This window comes from Acomys minous, assembly GCF_964271855.1.
Source record: "Acomys minous genome assembly, chromosome: 4".
Classification (NCBI taxonomy): Eukaryota; Metazoa; Chordata; class Mammalia; order Rodentia; family Muridae; genus Acomys; species Acomys minous.
In genome coordinates, this window is record NC_140486.1 from 28,735,627 (window position 1) to 28,756,540 (window position 20,914).

The 20,914-nt window shown below is 38.9% G+C and overlaps 1 protein-coding gene across 1 annotated transcript in view; it reads right to left on the reverse strand.

The window, feature by feature from the left end:
• Nucleotides 1-20,914, reverse strand: part of ADAMTS19 (ADAM metallopeptidase with thrombospondin type 1 motif 19) — a 197,219-nt gene that overhangs the window by 136,727 nt on the left and 39,578 nt on the right. The window contains exons 3-6 of the mRNA XM_084780852.1: nt 13,262-13,427; nt 5,736-5,908; nt 4,696-4,779; nt 3,812-3,969 (exon numbers count right to left, since the gene is read on the reverse strand). Of these exons, the coding sequence (XP_084636978.1) occupies nt 3,812-3,969; nt 4,696-4,779; nt 5,736-5,908; nt 13,262-13,427 (581 nt within the window). The remainder of the gene's footprint in view (nt 1-3,811; nt 3,970-4,695; nt 4,780-5,735; nt 5,909-13,261; nt 13,428-20,914) is intronic.

The window sequence follows — 20,914 nt, forward strand, 5'->3', positions numbered from 1 at the left end:
TTCCTTTAGGTATAAGGAATTGGGTAATTGCTTTTATTTTTTATTTTTTTTAAGAAAATGAATCCCTGAAGCTCACCCATCCTGAATTTGACTGTAATTTCCAGTAGTCACCCTTCTGTGATGTGGGAAGTTTGTTGTCTGCTTTTGAGAAGAGGTCTCCCTATGGAGCTCAGGCTGAACTCCAACTTCTGAGCTCAGGAGACTCTTTCCCTTCAGCATCACAGTAGTCAGGACTCCTGGTACACACTACCACGCCAGGAGACCATGTTATGCTTCCAGACATAAGTAATCACTGGATTACGGGAGATGGATAACTGCAGAAGAACAGAGGGCATCCAAAGGTCAAATGTCCAAATGTCCAAATGCAGGCATAACACATGCTACAGCCTTACTTGCTTACATCTTTGCCCTGTATAATCTTTTCTCTACTCTTTAGGAATCAATAGTAGTAAAATACTAGCACCTGTTTTAATTATGTACTTGCTATTGATCAAACATAACATTAGGCTTACGAGTTATATCTTCTTTATAACTGAGCTAGATGAGGTTAAAATGTTGTGACCTCTGAAATCCAATTCACTTTCTATCAAATACGTATCTTGTCATCATATGCTTTCCCTTGCAATTTTAACCTAGCTTCCAACTTAAAATATTTCTCTTGAAATGCTTTCTGTATATAATTTTAATATTCCTTTTCCTAGATATTATTCATTCCAAACCATATTATTTTCTTATCACATTTCTATCAACTTCATGTTGAAGAAAAATGCAAAATACATGATTAACATGAAATAATGAAGAAGAAGACTCTTCTGGTCTATATTTTATGTCTAAGAAGACTTATTTACAGAATTACTAAATAATTCATATTAGACTGGATTATTCCCTAAATTCTATTCGTCTATAAGGCTTGTCATTTGCAACATAATAAAAAAGAAAAGAAAAACCACCCAACATTTTAAAAACTCAAATATAGTAGCATCAAACTATTAGTATGTCCAATAACATAGAGCAGATGTCAAAGACATTCTAATAAATAAAAATGTACAATTAATTACAAAGTCAGAAGGATAATTCTCTTTATATGAGGTTGTAGACCTGGGCAAATTAATGCATGCAAATGCTGCCTGTTCTGTATGCACAGAAAACTGCAAAAGAGCCCAGGGAACTTCTTTAATAATGGAGGGAATATTCTGTTTCTAATACATGTGCCAACACTTATGCATCTGCTCATTAAAATGACATTAATTTAATATAAAATTTTCCAGGAGGGAGGTAATTAAAAAAAACCAATAAATTTCATGTTGTATTGGGAAGATGAAGAAGCCTGCATGGATAGGACAGCCACTGTAGTCACGGGACACAGGACAAACGTAAAGGGTTAAACAAAAACCCAGATGTTGATCCTAACACAAGAAAGTTCCTCATTAAAGCAAGGGGGTTACATGCTTTGATTCATGATAAAATGTGGAAATTCTCATAATGAAAACTATTTTTAAAATAGAAGCAACTGAACTCAGAAAAATATTAGAGTCTACTGGAAGTGTTCATTTAAAAACAATGTAGATTCAATTGCTAATGAAAACAGATATGAAATAAGAATGATTAAAGAAATGTGATGAAGAAGGTGAAATCAGTGATTTTACAAATGCTACTTTATTATCTTAAACTTACTAATGGGTTTGATAAGTTTTTAATCAAATGGATAAATAAAAATAGATCCATTCACTTATCAACACTTATATTTGTTATTATCACAAATGTTCAGAAAAGTTTTTCAGTAATAAATGCTTATATTTTTGTTACTAAATATATAAAATTTGATCTAGGGTACTGATATATGAATGCTCAATGTAAAACCAAACATATAGATTGAAGGGGTTAATTTAAGTTTTTAGCATAGTTTTTATTTTTCTATTTTTACTAGTTCTTTGAGAATTGTGTGTGATGCATTTTAGTCATATTCACCTCACAACTTTCTAGCCCTACCAAGTGTACCATGTATTTGTCACAGTAACAGGAAGATGAATAACAAAGCAACAAGCTTCTTGTTTTGTTCTAATTAGTGTTATTTTGTATTTAAGAAGACATTGTCCTCCACCTCTTCAGGAAGATTTTCTTCTCTGTTCTACACTGAAGCATCTACAGTTGTACCTTTCATGAGTCAACCTACAGTCCTATATTAATAAGCATTACGTGAGTTTTTAAGGGATCTTGTCACTCATTTTTTCAGTAACATAGTTCTAAAGGGTCCCTTGAGGAAATAGATTTTCTTCTTATTGTTGAGTTATGTTGGTGAGTTTATTAAAATTTGTTGTTCGGAGTTGTATAAGTCTATTTCCAGATAGCTTACTCTCAAGGGGTAAACTTACGTCTTTCATTGTTATAGAGATTTTCTCTCCATGTTGCTTAAAGAAATGCACATGTCTTAGTCACTGTTCCAATGCTTCAAAGTGACACCGTGACCAAGGCAAATCGCAGAAAAGAAAGCTCTTGGGGAGCTCTGTTTGCCTTTTGCTTTCGTCTCCCAAGCCACCCAGGGAGGATCTACCAAAGGTCTGGGAGGATTCCCAAGCCTCCTGTGGATGAGGGGGGGAACTCAGTCCCCACTAAACATGGGAGATCACGCTGAGTCAGAACAGGTCCTTCTGGGTTTCCATGCTGTGTTCTTAGATGCATACTAAAAGCTATGAAAAGGTATCACAAAACTGCCTCCCGCGTGCAGCCAGCCAGACTCCACTCAATTAGCCTCGTCTTTTTAAAAAATCTGGACTCCATAGCAACAAGACTCTGGGAAACTGGGGACAGTCTCAGTCTATAGGAACACACATGCCTCTTGGCACCTTTTCATGCATAGGGCTCTGGGCTCTGGCATTCGCAGCAACACCCCAGTGAAACACTAAGATTCTAGCTATTTTACTAGTTGTAGTGGCTGTGGGGCTTCACCGGTACATTTTTCCTTCTTTTAGGGATTATACTCCAATGACCTCAAACTCTTGGCACCTAAGCTTTCCAGTTCTGCGGCTGCTCAGCACGGAAGTCCAAGTGCAGATTACGTGCGCCCAGCTGCTTCGAAGTAGAAGACCACACGTGTTCTTTCACGCAGTCTTTCTTTTCAAAAGGCTTATTAAGAATTGTTGAATACAACTGATAAGAAACTATCATTAGCCCCATGGGTTTATTTCAGACAAGTCATGGTGCTGTCACTGAGATGACACAAATTTTTAGTCTAAAATGAAATCACCGGCACACAGTGGATTTCTGTCCATTCTTTTGTTAGCTTTTGCTGAGAAGTCAAACTATGCAGAACAGACACAGTACGTATTGTGGTGGACTGTTTTATGCTTTCAAAGCTATGGAGCTGTCCTACCTCTCACATTACAAGTACTTGTGCTAAGCGCGTTCACTTTGCAACTGACAGTTAATTGGCCACAGACACATCAGGAAATCTTTTCTCAGAGGACCCAGAAAAATGACAAGTTACTGAATTCTACTTAGGGAGTCACTTTGTACGGTGATGGCTAAAAATCATATAGGATTGGCTCGTAGCACTTACTCAACTTCTACCAAAATTCTCCTTAGTTTTAAGAAACTATCAGTGGGTATATCTTTGATAACAGTGGTTGTGAGCAATATAAATGAAAATAACTAACCAATGTTTTGTCAGCAAAGCATCTATCCAACATTATGCTTCTGAGAAATCAATGATAAATGGACGGAGAAGCCAAAGATCATTATGCCAAGGAATCTTGGAATTCGCAGCAGAGATGCAGGATTGAGAAGGGGACTTCACTGGCTCTGGGAACACTACCTTGTGATAAGAATGGCAGCATCCACCGAAGCAACCTCTTCTCCCCAGCTCGTCGACATCTCCAGATGCACATCGTTCTTCCTCCCAAATTCTTCGTGCTGCCACTGACAAAAGCTCTCCAGCATTTTCTCCCCATGGTGCCCAATATACAGATCTGCCTACAAAAGAGGTCGCTTTCATTTTCCAGACCGGTTATTCTCAGATATACCTAATTAATTAATCAACTCATTAATCCCAAGGCAACTTCCCAAATTACTAATTCCGACTGGCTGAATGTGGCATTCATTAGTACACGGAGGGCAATTAAGTATTAATTTATCCTGCTGAAACAAAACATAACATTAAACAAACAAACCTAAAATTTGTGGTGTAATAATAACAGTCTATACAGACTCACCATGAAAATCAAAGAGGCATACTGCAACATTTAAATATCTCATCTTTTAGGTTGGAAAAATGGGTTATTCTGCAACTTTTTTTGAATTTTTCTGAAGTGGTGTTTAATCAGTACTTTTTAATTAGCCAGAATGATGTCATAGACTGCACTCCATTCAGTTGCGATGCAGATAAGAAAATACCTTCAACACATATGTTTAAATAATAGAATGAAGCTGTCGTTTTAAAAAAAAACTTAAAACTACATTTTGGAAAGTTAGAGTTTGTTGTTAGGATCCTTGGAAACTAAGAACATTCCATTTTTCAAATAAAATTGAGGGATTAACCCAAACCAAAGGCCAGTTTTATGTATACTTTAAGTGATTCAGTGGATATTTTTGGATTTTAAGTTAATAAAAAAATTCCCTAAAATTCTCTTTACTTAAAAAGTTCCTGAACACAGCTTCTCACCCACTTAATTGAATAAAAAAAACTCAGGACATTCTTACTGGCGTTTCATGGAGCAGAATAAGCTTTATCACACGAAGGCTGACCTGCACGCCCAGACTCTTGTGCTGGAAAAGGTTAAAAACCTAGAAGCAAATAAAAATTAGAACTCCTAAACGAAATGGAAACATGATAACTCTTGTTCAAGACCAAACACAGAGAAAACTTCAACTTAGTAGAAAAGCCTTCTTTTAGAAACAGGTAGGCAACAAAACTTTTTGTTTAACGTGGCTTCTTAATTTTTACGTTTCTGTTCAACTTAAAATGCATTTAATATGCAGCATGAAATGTATGACGAATGCAGCAAAGCTTGTGTTTTACAGGGATCAGACCAAAGTTGGACTGTCAGCCTGGCTCACGCCAAGGTTAGTAGAGTCTTAGAATGCAGATGAAGGACAGACAGACTGAAGTAGGACAAACTGTCCGCTGGGGGATGGGGAAGGGCAAGGGAGAGCAAAAACTACTGTCAGTTTTTAGTTCTGTTTTCTGTAAAAAAAAAAAAAAACTCTTTGTTAGCATTTTCTTATACTTCCTCAAAGGATGTTTGCCCAGTACAATACGTCCAAGGATTACTGTGGTGATATCCCTCCTTCCCCCTCCCCCACCCCTGCCCCTGCATTAGACACCAACACTTTTCTGCATCTAGCAGTCGGCCATCATATTAGGTTCCTGGGTCTCAGCCCGTTTAGATTTTTTTCTAATAGATACTAGGTTCTGCTCATTAACTGGAATCACATGTAGTACTTAAAATTCTACATATGGCTTTTGTTGAGTGGATTGACAAAACCTCATTTTTTTATTCTACCCTATAAATTATTTTCTATCATTTTCAGTAGCTCCGTGCGCAGGTACCAATACTACAGTATTACTAGTAATATCAGCATTGGCTTACAAATACAGAAAATAAAGACAAAAGGCATAACCTTTAGGGGACCTGAGGCGCTACATTCAATGCCCAGCACTACAAACCAGAACTTCTTGACATTCAACTCTACTTAAGAGTTTTCTTGAAAACATCTCACGCATCGTAAGGTTCACCTACCATATTTAAGATGGTCAGAATGAACCGCCTGGCTGCATCTGCCCCGTGGTAGGAAACCATTGCTGGGTCTGCAACCACCACCGTCTCGATGTTGTACTCCTGAGGTAATTTGTAGGAATACCGTTTTTCTCTTCTGCTTTCTGCTGGTTTTTTAGACCTCGGTCTTCCTTTATCTGCCACAGAGAAATGATTGTCTCAACGTGTCTAGTACAGTGATCACATATGAGAGAAAACATCAAGTCCTACAGGACGGAATCTCAGGGGGCCATGGAAGAGTGCTCTGGAATACCAGATATGCTGTACTAAGGTACTTTTGTCTCCCAACCCTCCTCACTTTCCCCACCTGTAAAGTGAACTTTAATACAATATTCTTCTTGGAGTTATTGATTAATCATGCACATAAAAATCACATCAGTGAAACTCTGAGTCCACATAAAATATAATAAACAAAACTATTTAAAATAATGAAGCAAAATAACAACAAAAAATTTAAAAATGTTTTTTTTAACTGTGATTACAAATGAAAGGTGTGCTGGTGAGAAGCACAATGCAGGTAAGTGCTCTGATTACTAAATCTTAATGAATGAGATGCAATGCTTGGTCTCCACCTGCCGCCATGTGTGTATAAAAGTCACCTGAAGGTGATAACATTCCTCAAATGCTCCTGCATTAAAGTGGCAACTGAAAACATGATACCTTTATAAGTGTGACCGAGGAACACTAACCACTTCTTTTTATAAAACCATGCCATGGACAGGGTGAAAAGAATGTTCCAAAGTGACGAGGTGCCTTGACTTCAGCTTGTTTCCGGCGTCCATCTTACTAACCACCTACTCTACTCCGACAACTTGCACATGTTCGGGATTCTTTTATATCTTGGATTATTTGAACTCCCTGCTCCTCTCCATCATCACCTTCTCTAGATCTAAGACGAAACGGATGACAAGACAATAGCTATTGTCCTCTCTGCCTTAAGCTAACGGCATAATTAGGTTTTTTCTTGTAATAATAGAAATTTAAATATCTACGTAACAAAATGAGTTTTATTCGAATGTCACCTAAAGTCAGTTACTACGCAAGTATTATGAAAACGAAAGCAAATGCTCGCTATGTTCTGCAAGCAAACAGGGCAACGTCTAAGAAGGCTATGCGAAGTGGCAGGAACAAAAGCAGGGGCGGGGACCACAATCAGATGATAAGACTAGATCCTATGCAATCAGAGCAGCGCTAGGAACCAATTTCAAAGTTCCAAACGAAGGCCAGGAATACCAGCTGAAACTTTCAAGTCTAGGACACATAAAAATTAACTGTGTGCTTTTTCCGGCTCTCGTGTAAGTTACACATATAATTATAGATTCCAAACTACCTTACAGCAAGTATGGGCTGGGAACATTCTTTCAAGCTTACTGATGACGTATGTGACTGATCTTGACAGAGCCGATACCTAATAAACGGGTCATGAGAAGCGGTGTGTGTGCTTATATTTTACCGCTGCTAGCCTTGAAAGGAAACTTCACATGCTGTGGAACACTCGTTCACTACAGCGATGACTATGGAAACATAAATTAACTGAAAAGCAGTGCATCTCTTTGAACATGCACATTTTTTGTTTGCTGTTCCCCTTTCATTGGTTCTAGGGAAGTTGCTGTAGCAAAGACAATTGTAGTTAGGTGTCTGCTCTCTTCCCCGGCAACACCATCACTCTATCTGTTGGCCGGTGTGTGATGGTCCAACCGGAAGTGTCATTCAGCCTAATGTTCAGCTGTGTGGGGATCCAGCTAAATGTTCAAGGGCAGAGGAGGAAGAGAACTGCTGTAGATGATTCTTAGATCATCTTTAAAGCAAACTTCCTCGTCCTTCTTTCTCTCGGTTCTATCTCAGTGATGTAGAATCCGGAGGAACTGTAGTGAGCTCAGGTGCACATTACAGAGGATGACACGGGGAGAAGGCAGGAGAAACAGGAGTGGGAAAAGAATGCGGTGGCACTGGATGATGTCTCTGATCATACTGAACATTTTCCCCTGGCTCTCTGCAAACATCTGAACTGTACACCATGTTGGAGATAACAGACTGTTATGTCATTTGAACCACTATTATTTACTACAGCAATTTAGAGCCTCCCTGAAACTATTACAGGGGTCGCTTACTGTCATAAAAAAAAAAAGTCCCTCTTGTGAGCTACTCATTACAAACCCCATGTCTATGACACGTTCTGCTCTCTTGGTTGTCTGTACGCATCACCACACAATGTTCTCCACAGGAAGACAGAGTGTTTCTCTCACATACAACTTGCCAAAATTTAGGAATTACCAGTGTATAAAAAAGACTTGTTTCCATGGCTTGTCATTAGCCAATTTGTCTTTTAACAAGTTCTCTCTACATTAAACCAAGCCTTCTAGCTTGTCCTAAGACAACGCACTTTCATGTAGTATTTTAAAGCTTTGCCAGTTTGAGTAAACAGAAGAGCTGGCCCATCCCTCTCTTCTCACACTGACCCCCCAGGGTCACGCTTTCCATCAGGCCAGGACCCCTCACTGTTACGAAGCTATGTGCTATGGCTCTGGCTTTGACTCGCTTTTCAAAGTAGACATCCATATTACCAACTATAAAGGGAAGTCACTCAGCCTTGGATAACATTTTCTACCTATTTTTTTTTATTTCTCTCCTAAGCCTATAATCATAAAAGGCATTAAAATAGTGCTTTTCTTCTTAACCCTAAAACAAAATGTTCAGAATTACTATAATTCAGTTATTTTAAAAAAAAAAACAATTATTTAAGGGCTTCCAAGACATTTCTAGAATTGACAATAAATAAATCATAGCTATAGAAAAAAAACATGTAATTAGTGTTAAAACTAAATTTAAAGCACAAAGAAGCCAAAGGGTGTTGGCCTATTATAATATATAAAGGATTCCTATACCATTTTATATAAAAAGTTAAAATAAGACTATAACAATGAACCTAATCTTTAACCATGAATAAAATGTTCTCTTGTATGATAGTTTCAGCTTCAGGTTTCTTAAAACAAACATAGAAGCAGAAGCTGGTATACATCTGGAAGTCCAGGGCCAAAGCTGAAACGGAGACTGAATTTGGAACAATCCAATGTGAAGTCAAACCCAGCAGTTTGATCTCGATCACCCTCATAGAGGAAGTGACATTGCAGATACAAAGCAGATATGGCAGCCTGGGAACGTGTACACACCAGCAGGGAAAGCAGAGGATGCTCAAAGGAGACAGGGCAGCAAGAGAACCAGAGAGAATGGAACAAGAATTGGGGGCTGAGCATAAGCAAAGGTTTCCTCCCTGGGCTGACTGGCCGATCATGTACTGCCTCAGGCAGTGAGAGCCAATATGCAAGCCTCTTCTGTTCTTTTTTGCAGGCTACATTTAAATAAGACTACCTGGAATATTCTATGGTTCTTTTTTTTTTTTTAAAGACGTGTTTATTTATTATGTATACAGTGTTCTGCCTGCTTATACACCTGAAGGCCAGGAGAGGGCACCAGATTTCTTTGTAGATGGTTGTGAACCACCATGTGGTTGCTGGGAATTGAACTCAGGACCTTTGGAAGAGCAGGCAGTGCTCTTAACCACTGAGCCATCTCTCCAGCCTCCATTCTATGTTTCTTAATAATATCAAGTTCATGGGAGACTCTCCCATACAACCTAGCCATTGTATGTGTGAAAGCCATGCACATAGAAGCAATCCTTTGATTATACTGGTTCGTTTGATGTTGCCACTGTCTGTGACTCTGCTTAGCTCATCCCTTGTTTCTTAAATCTTCAGATCACTTTCTTCTGTCCCTATGCATGCAGCTATATGCACAGGGGCTCCTGCTGCTGCACACACCCCGTGAAAGAAGAAAATTGATTCTATGTAGAAAAATACCCAGTGTGTGTCTCCGTTGGCACGTGCCCACACTGGCAGTCTTCAAAGTCCTGGTGGGTGGAGTATAGGAATTTCTTCAATCCTGTCCTGGTTGAGTCAACTCTCAGCTCAGACTTTGGTTCTCAATGCCATAAATGTCCAAGTTACCTTACAGAGCCCCACGCATGTTAGTGAGTCTACTCTCCAATGCTAAACGTTATAAATCAATGGTGTAGGGCTGGGGAGATGGCTCAACAGTTATGAGCAGTGGCTGCTCTTCCAAAAGGCCCAAGTTCGATTCCCAGCACTCACACGGCAGCTCACAATTGTCTGCAACTCCAGTTCCAGGGGATCTGGCAACCCCGACACAGAAAAACATGCAAGCAACACACGAATCCACATAAAAATAGATAAGTAAATTGATGGTGTCACTTGCAGGGCACACGAGCGTCATCATGCTGCAGTGCACAGCTCCTTCTCCCGGGCTGTGTATTACCAAGTAAAGACATCTGGCTTCAGCCCCCTTGGCTGATGTGCTCTCAAGCTTTTACACTTTCCTATGTTTTGCTTCTTCTGCCCAAAACGTTCTTGCCCCATTAACACTGAAAAAAAAAAAAAAAAAAAAAAGAACTGCGCATACGTTTTCCATTTTCCCATGTAACCACATTTAATTCTAAGATGAGCTTTGAGGTTCAGGTATCCTGTTCCCAATTTGCATGCTTGTAAATGGACTTTTAGAGAGATAAGTTTCCCAAGGTCACACACTTCCGGAAGTATAGCCTGGTGGTGCGAACACAGGCAGCCTGACCCCTGACCTTAGTGTTCGCTGTTTAAGCTGTGACAGCATTCCTGTTGTCCAGTTCCCCTGCTTTAAGGAAACTTACGAAGTGAGAGTTTCCTAACACTTGGCACTATCTGATATAAGTTTTGATTAACTCATCTGTAAAACAATATACTATTCACCTCTTGGAAAGAGGAATTTTTTGTCAAGTTAGCTCTTCAACATTGTGAGCTAGCTGGCTGTTTTTACAATGTCAACACAGAAGATAGATTTAAAACTATAAAATTCACTGGTTACTACTCGGTGAGTGATTAAGGATGAGTCTCAAAACTGATGTCTTTGACATTAAACTCTTCTATCTTTTTCTCCTTTGTATTATATTTTAATATGCAAAGGGCCAAAATGGAAAGCCAATCAACAACCTGACCCAGATGTGGCATCTACGACAACAATAACTTACAGCTGTCTAAACGAATGTAAGGGACACTCAATAGCACAGAGCTCATTCCTAGGACGATGCAAGTCAACTACTGATGGCTGATGGGCCACAGAATCTTGAGGGGAACCTATGATTATCGCTTTCCAAAGCGAGCACACTTCCCTCTGCATTCTGAATGATCCTTATGCCCACAGATAAGAGGAGCTCTCACTTTCATCAAAGAAGCTCCTTTTTGCAGCGGATGGCAATGGTTACAGAAAGCCAGAAGTCCTCAAAATACAGAAGCCAACTGCCCATGTGATGCCCAACAATAACTAATGTGTCCATAACACAACCCCTATGCCTATGGCTTAGGGTACATTACAACCAAGTGAGAAAAAGGATGTAAGAGCCAGAGGACCAGAATGCCTACTATAATGTAGTATTATATGTAGTATCATATGTAAACACAATGTGTATATATATATGTATATATGATACTATACAAATGTGTTTATGTAAGCATGACTATGCACATATATATGTATGTATGTACATACATATTTATTTGCATATATATATACATGTATATATAAAGGATGTTGTATCCATGAATTAAATCTCAATAATATAACATATTAAATGAGACCTGCATAATGATATCACAGTTGATATGCCAGCATACATGGGGGCGGGGGGGAATCTCACATAGTGTCATCCCTAGATGAAGAGGTACATTCAATTAATGGCTTCCTCTAAGAGACAGAATCAGTATTCTCCATGGATTAAACCCCTGATGTGTTATTCAATCCCAGTGGAAGGTCTTAAAATACATACCTATGAGAAATTCTAAATGTACTAAATGCATGTTCTATTTATACATGCCTAGTGTCTATATAAATATGTGTATGTGTGCACATATGTGTATGAATTAATAATAAAGGAAGACTAGGTCATGAAGTTGAGAGGGGGCATTGGAAAAGTTGAAAGAAAAGAGAGAGAGATGCAAAAATTATCAGAGTATTCACATGTAAAATTCTCATAAAAACCAAGTTAAAAATTAAGACAAAATGTCATCCTAAGAGTAGGAAATTGACTGTGAAAAAAATGACTAATGTAACCAGTACAGGGCACATAATCCACCTATGACATTCACATGCAGGAGAGGAGTCACACAAAGACCAAGCTGAAGTAAAATTTAAATTTCTATTTTGTAAGAATATTGCAACATTATCCAAACATCATCTAAAACTAAGTCATGTTATTGTGTTAATGTGTTGGCTCAAAGTTCAAAGTAAAATGCAACAGTGAATACATGAGTGAAAGAAAATAGATGCACTTCATATGTGGTGAAATTTAAAATATTTTCCAAACACAGAGCACCCCAATATAGGTAAGCCCAACCAATCATCTGATTGCTGACAGCTTTCTGTCCTTGCCTACAAGTCTTTTATCCAAATAGGTCAATATATTATGCATATTATATGTACTATGTAATGAATATCAGAAACATTGTGAATAATGTTTGCCAAGTATGAATCATGCGCTTATGCTTTATTAACCTATTAAAATCAAGGGCTTATTAGAATTTGTATCTCAGTGAACAGTGGCACTCAAAGCCTGTGTGTGCCCTTAATGAACATGGGGGGTAAATAAAGGCTGGACCTCATCAGGATGAACAGTTGTACAGTGCAGCATCTCAGGATAACTTACACAGAGCAATCTTCTTAGACACACTACCGCCAAGTTACCGTTATTGCTTTTAGTTACAAATGCTAAATGTGTTCTTCTTTTGTTCATAATGCTGTGACATGTGTTCTGCTCTATACCTCGTCTGCATTAACAGGGCCTAAAATAGGGAAGAGCCCTAGTGTTACATAGCATGATCTTATCTGGTATAGTGGATCAGATACACGGTCTCATCAAACCACTGAAGCTATTTCATGTACAATATGAGTTTTCACAAAAGAAGCAGAATTTTTTTTTAAATTTTAAATAAATACACCCTACAAAATGCATATCATATTTCCCTCTAAAACAGAGAAAATGCCCGTAGAGAGCTAGGGTCTACAAATATTACTTACTCTCACACTTCATAAACCTAGCCTCAAATACCATTTTAGAATAGATATTCTGTACATTAACTACATTAACACTTAAATTCAAGAACATGGCAGAGAAGGTCATGTCACTGAAGAGCTGATCTCCGAAGAGCTTTTGAATTCTGTCTTTTGATATTAAAACGCAGTCCTCCATAAAAACACAAAACAGTAAGCCCAGCATGGAGCTATCTAATTGCTATTAAGCAAATGGGCTTTCATTTTCATAATAAATCAGGAGACAGAGGAGAGGGTGAGTGCACACCAAAGAAGAGGTATGCGGAAAGGCAGAGACAATGTTGCAAAGAATTCACTGGGTTGTATACATTGAGTTAAATTTTCTCAGGGAGGGTTACCTGAAATGACACCACAATGGTGGCTGTGAAGAGCTGACTTCTCTCTGACTTTTTCCTCTGTGGACCTTTTCTGCCTGTATAAACGGTGTGGGTGACCTACTATGGCCACTGTATCATTGAATGGCTCAATGAATATGAAGTCCTCATTGAGTTGTATAAAGCCCATCTGGAACACATAACACACACACACACAAAAGAAAAAGAAGACACGTAAGAAATACCATCTAGAAATTACTTCTCAGATTCCACACCCACGTTCTGTTTTCTTTAACAAATGTGCACACAAACTCCTTGCAAAGCTATTTTTTGCAGCCCCACTAGTAAGCCAGCCACCTTCTCATAGTATGACTTCATCCTGACGCACTCAGTGCACCAGCAGAAACCCCACTTAGTTAGCCTGAGCCTGTGTGGGTGGGAGGCAAGACGCCAGCAACAGATGCACAGTAAAAATTCTGGAATGTTAAAGACTGACTTTGGGAGACCCATGGGTCGCTAACATGAACAACATGTCCAGCGACAGCAAGGCAGTTTTTAATTGCAGGCACTACATCGTCCAACTTCTTGACAACTTCTACTTCATGAAGCCATTCACATAAAACAGAGGCAAAAGACGAGGCACAGCATTGAAATTAATAGAGAAGGTGCCCTACGCTCTCCACTAAACGCTCTAGAAACTTCTCAGGATGAATCAGAATATCGGCGCGTCACATTCAAGCACAAACTTCATGTCACCGAATTTTAGAGTTATCTAATTGGGCATGAAAACTTAAACACTGCAAACACGGTTATGATCAATAAAAATAACGACTTTGGATTTTTGTTCTATGCTGAGGCCAAGCTTAGACGCTTGTGTTTTTAGTTCTTGAAATATAAAGGGCATTAAAGCTAGGAAAATACTGCATACAGAATTGTCAGAAGTTGTTCTTTTCAACATTTATTATTTAAGTCTATAACCCAACCTACAAATAACATATATTTAACCATGTTACCATTTTAGCTCGCATTTTATAAAAATACTTTCCTGAAACATGCATTGTTCAAACCAGTTCTATTTATATGATGTCTTTTAATCTAGCTTCATGTTAGCCACATGAAATGTATGGCTCATTCTAATTGCACATAGATAAGTGGCATAATAATTAATTCAGAAGGTTAAACTTTCCAAACTGAGGCATAATAAGAACTACACTTGCTCTGAAAAACAAGTGCATTTTCCTTAGAAGAGCATGGGAGATTTTTAAAAAATACTGCATATGTATTGTTTTAGAATATTCATGGATTAATTAGTTAGCAAATAGTTATTACTTAAATCAGCAAACAATATTCTGTGCCTACTTTCTCCATTTCTGCAGCTGATAACTTCGATGTACTTTTTTTTTTTTTGAGACAAGGTTTCTCTGTGTAGCCTTGCTGTCCTGGACTCACTTTGTAGACCAGGCTGGCCTTGAACTCACAGCAATCTGCTTGCCTTCGCCTCCCAAGTGCTGGGATTAAAGGTGTGTGCCACCACGCCTGGGCCTTTTACTTCATCATTAGAGGACATTAAATGTTCTGTTAAGAAACATGAAATAATCTATGTGTCTATTGCACTTTACCCTTTTCCAGATCCCCCTGCACAGTACTCTAGAATAAATGAAAGTCCTGATCTATTTCACTTTTTTGAGTTATTCGTACCATTAATAACACACTTTTGAATTATTGTACAATCTTACCACTTCTGTCCTTTTTCCTCAATTCTTCTTCACATTACCAACCCAATAATACTAGGAGTAAAATTTTTATCTAATAACTCTTTAGAATAATGTGTGAATATAAAGATATGTCTACATATATTCACATATACCTAAATATGAAATCTACTTGAATTTTAAAGTAATTAAATAGACTCTTAAATTTTTTTTCTTTGGCCACAGTTTGATGATAGCTGAATACTAAATAAAAATACATAAATTAATTCATATTAAAGATACAGGTCATCTATTCATAATGACACTAGGTGGTTCTGAGTAAGAAATTGATCTGCATGCTGAAGCTGTGGAGAAGCAATGTTCATGCCGTAGATTAGTGTGGCAGCCTGGTCCACCCATCCTTTACAACCAGCAATGACAGTGCCACTGAGGAACGAGTCATGGTGTTACAACATCTCACGCAAACGCACCAAGTTCACTCCGGTTCTGAATTCAGAATCTAAGACACGCTCAACAGGCTCTAAACTGTGAACTTCATACAGTAAGCATTAAAATATTAAGGTACATAGTGTCATGTAAAGGGCCAGGTCCCCTAGAACAGATCCTGGAACTTGGGTTTGGAGTGGCAGAACTTACGCCTAGCTACAGTGCTGTAAGAAAGTTACTGTGAATCACACAAAAAATGACAGATGGTATTTGAAAACACAGCTTAATGTTCTTATCCTGGGGTCTGCTACTGACCAGATGCACCCTGTTTTTTTTAATCTGATAACTCTGACAAATACACTCAATATAAGCACCCAAAAATTAAATTTCGTGTTCCCCTATTATCACACTAATATCTTGAAATGTATATTTTCCTGTTATATTTTCTTTGGATAAGAATTAGAAACTAGCCAAATGGTGGTGGCGCATGCCTTTAATCTCAGCCCTTGGGAAGCAAAGGCAATCAGATCTTTGTGAGTTCACCTGGTCTACAGAGTGAGTTCCATGACAGCCAGGGCTACATGGATAAACATTGTCTCAAAAATAAAAACAAAAGTAAAACAAAGAGAAAAAAATTAGAAATTATGATATAGGTTCCCTGGGCTGTTAGGATTTTATCTATAGTCATTTTTTTTAAAAACAAGAAACCCACTTTTAAAAAGGAAAAATGTTAGAATAATTATAAGGGTGACTCATTCGTCAATGCATACCTACAGTCTAAGTACTGTGTGCCAGACCCAGCTCCCTCTGAGGCACATTTAGCACCAAATGTCAGACTGGGGACTTTTCATCAGTGACAGGAAACAGATACCAGGACAAGCAAATGTTGTAGTTTTGGTCTGTGTCATTCATGATACTAGCATAGATTAAACTTTAGGTGTTCTGTGTCCTCAGAGAGAGAAGGGGGGATAACTTTCTTTTTCTATTAGGAAAATAAATTGTTTTATCGGCACTGTGGTTTTACAAGCTGTGAGAAACTACAAACCCCTATTAACTTCTCTGTACAGTGCCCCAGTGTGCAGCAGACTTTGCTTTAGTGCAGAGTAGAAGAAAGCAGGAGCTGGTATAAAACAGCACAGTGTGCCGCCGTGTGGCTCTCAGTTCTGTGCTTTCCAAAACCAGTTTGAAATATTGTGTGATAATATCAGTCTCATAGTTGCTTCCATCTCTATTTCTGTGGTAATGTAAATTTATCATTTATTTTATTTCACAACTTAAGAGTCTCTGGGGAGTCTCAGGCTATTACTCAATAAAGTGCTTGCCTCACAAGTACTAGCAGCCGGATTTGAACCCTAGAATCCAACTGCAAACCCCAGGCCGGTGATGTGTACCTGGGGACACAGAGAAAGGCAGATTCTTGAGGGCTCTCTGACCAGATAGCACTGCCTAGTTGGCTAGTTCCAGATCACTGAGAAACTCTATTTCAAAAAAAAAAAAAAAGTAGTAGGAGCTTTGTAGATTGCCTATGGGTAAAGTTCTTAGTCTGCAAGCATGAGGCACCTGCATTCCTCAGCATCTATGTAAAAAGCTGAGGTTGTAGCACTTGCCCACACAACTCTAGAGAAGAGCTTAGCATTAGGAAGGTCGTGATAAGTGTATCCTTGAAGTTGGATGGCCAGTTTGTCTTGTTGAATCAGAAAGACCCAGGATTAGATCCTACCTCAGAAAACAAGAGAGACAGCAACAGAGGGAGATATCTGACAGCAAATTGTGGCCTATATGAACCTACTTTCAAACACACACGCGCGCGCACACACACACACACACACACACACACACACTCATCCATGCATACACATACATCCCCATGTACACAAAGTGGATGGCTTTGAGGTTGTCTCCTGGCTTCTCCATACATGTACACATAAATACGTATCATCTCTACACCTGCTTCTGCACATTCATGTGTATAGCACATGCAAAACTAAAAAGGATTTTCAAAAGAATTTCAGTATTTAGCATTGCTTATGTGAATATGCTTCTATTTTGTTTTGTTTTCTTTTACTTTATTGCTGGCTTTCCTGGGTCTTGTGCTCAGTCCTTGTATTTTGTAGCCCTCGCTGACAGTCTCCTGTCAAGTACACTGGTACTGCCACAAGCAACCCCGGGCCCGTCTGATTACATCCAGAACACTGACTTGGCCAGTGTTTGTTGCTGTTTAGACATCATGGTTTCAGTGAATCAAATGTAATTGCTCCATTTGTCCAAACTAATTTGAAGCAACTTAGATGAATGGATGTTAGGCATCTTTTGTAGACCTCACTAAAAACTTAGATGGCCCAGAAGAAATAGGAGACTCTCATGCCTGTTCCTCCAGAGGTGATTTTAACTTCTTGTTTTACTTCTCACTTAGCAAAGCACTACTCTCAGTCCATCAAATCATTGCTTCATTCTCCTGGGCTTCTTTCTCACAAGTTCCTTATTTCTAGGTAGAGTTTCAGTGACTCTGTTGAATTTATTGAGACTCAGTCACATATATGGAGTGACTACACACTAAGTAATAAATATTCATGGCTATGTGACCGTGCCTCACTAGCATGTGCTCTAGAATTCCACTCATGAATATAAAGGAAACAAAACAACTCAGATATCTGCACTCCCATGGTCATTGGGGTATTGTTTACACTTGTCAGTCTAAGAGTACATCTTTAGAAAAATAAATAAAGAAAAGTTAATGTGCATGCAATGTAATATTAATCAACAAGAAGAAAATTCAATTTGTGACAAGCTAAATGAAACAAAGGGAGATTGTGTTAAGTAAAAGAATAGGTAGGAAAAGGATGCTGAGTGTCTTAGACTAATCAGTCTGTTGATGCAAAATAGGGTATATTATAGGAAAAGTGAGGTACTAATAGAAACACATGTGTAAAGGAGTTAACAGCAGTGTCAGGTGGTGAAAACATCACAGCCAAAGACCTGATGCCCAATGTGATTTGAAATTGTAACTGTTTGGCTTTATTTTCTTAGGTATCTTTGTAAGTGATATTATATGTAAGTAAATAAGTAAAACCTTTTAATACCTTAAAATGTACGTATAGTCTCAAGTTCCAATCAAATAAAACAACATTTTGTTATAATTAAAACCTGAAGTGGCTTTTCATGCAATCGTATATTCTGTATACATATGCAAATCTGTACAGACATACACTTCTGACCAACTTGTAGCTATGGTATTTTCCTATCATAAGAAAATGGCCTTTCTGACATGATCGTTTCAATGTCTCTCTTATATACACAGACAATAAACTCAAAAGTGGTAATGCATACACACAGGGTAAATCTACGGGGTGCTGCTGCATATGAGAAAGTGTTGCCTGTCTCTCCTGTCTCTTCTATTTTATTTTACTACTCAGATCTCACATAGCCATAATGAACAGATTTTATCTGTGTGAACAAACATTATCTTTAAACACTTTAGGGTAACAACTAGTGCATCACCACATCGTGACATGCTCCAGATGTTGTGTTCTTCTCCGAATATCACTGCCTCTGGGCATAGCTGTCACTTGTTCAAAATCAAGGAGACCCTAGCATTTCATCAAGTATCCACTGCCTTCCTTGGCCTTTCAATACCTCGTGTTTTCTGTTACTGTACTGCCTAATATAGTTATTGTCTCGTTTCAGCCTGAGTGGACTGGGGGCTTCTGAGGAGAAGGGCTTGGGGTACTGGACAGCCTCATGCCTTCCATCAGAAGGCACGCCCTAGCACCGGCACATGGAGAAATCCGCTCTTAACCCAATGCTTTACTTTCTTCTGGACTCAAAGAGAACATACCAACCCACTGTTCCGTGTTCACTGCACCTATTACTTCATCCAGGGAAAATCCAGATTTCATTTCTTCCACTGGGCTTTTCCAACGCCGCCTTCCTTATATGTCCACGTAATATCTCGAGGAAACTTTTCAAGCAACCAGACTATAAAAGTCATTCTATTTTCTTTCACAGCCAAAAGGCTTCAAAGAGAATCATAAAAGTATAATAATAGAATGACACTTAGAAATCAGCTGGGAACTGCAGAAGCTTTAAAAAAAAATCAAGAAAACAGGGGCCTTGGAAATGTTGCGGGGCTTGTTTAAAACTCGCATAAGGACCAGCGTCGAAGGCTCCAAATTTCCAAAATAAATTTCATTTTTAAAGACCATTTTAAAATCATCTTTCTAAATTTACTCTCAGGAAAATTGTTATTCTCCTGACCAGTCTACCTTCACTCAAAGTCCCAGGGTCAACACCACCTCCACAGGCTGTGACCCAGCACCCACCCTCAGCCCTTCACTCCCCCACTGGCTGTTGTCTCGGACCTTTTAAGTATTATTTTTGTGGGCATTTCATAATGAGTATTCTATCTTCATCACTTACTCCCTAACCTACCATTCTTTCCACTGTTCACCCTTTCTTCCCCAAACTCCTGGTCTCCTCTTGAACGATTATTATTACATGTCAGTCTCTATCTGCATCAGCACATGTGTGTACAACCTCCTGAGTCTGTTCAGCAGTGTACATATGTACATGTGCCCACGACAGACCCTTTGGGATCTGAAAACTTTACAGGCACTCCCTCTTTAAGGAAACTGACTCTTTTTTTTCCCCCTCAGAGGACATCTGTGTATAGCAGCAGTTGAAGCTAATGACAGAGATGACTGGCCCAAAATTGAAAGAATGAGTGATGCCCATCCCCCAAATGACACATCTGAAATGCAGCCCCCACACTTAAGGTTCAGGAAAAGTCACGGAAGGAGAGAACAGCACTTAAGAGACTCAAGATGCATGCTGTTAAGACAATGTCTCCTAAATGCTAAAGGGAAAAACACACACACACGAAATGTCAACAATATGGCTCACAAACAAAATTGGCACAATGGCAATGCCAGGTGATGTCCCAGGTATGCCATAAGCAGGCCTTGGTCCATGTTGCAAAGCTAATCTTTGATGGGTTACGTTTTCTCTGCCTTTATACCTCACTTCCTAGATAACCCTAGAGAGACACCATTCCAAAACTCCACCCCATATCCTTGTTTCCTTTTAAATATGCTTTCTTTGTCTTTTATTTCCATGATCTCACTTTATGACTCATCATTCTCTCTGAACTGAACTAACTCTTCTCAGAGCACATATTTCTTCTCGTGGTTCCATCTACTTTCTACTTCCCAACTGCTCTAGTTAGTTTCTGCTGCTGTGATAAAACACTGGCCGAAACCAACCAAGAGCAGAAAAGAGTGTGGTTGGCTGACATGTCCCAATCACAGTCCATCACCGAGGGGAGGCAGATGGGAACTCAACCAGAACAGGACTCTAGAGGCAAGAACTGAAGCAGAGATCATGGAGGAACATGGCTTATTGGATTGTTCCACCTGATTGGAGCACCATGCCATGACCAACTGCCAGAGGGTAGTATTGTCCAATATACATACAGGGCCCTGCCACACAATCATTAAAAAGGAAAAGGCACCACAGACATGCCTAAAAGCCAACGAGACTGCGG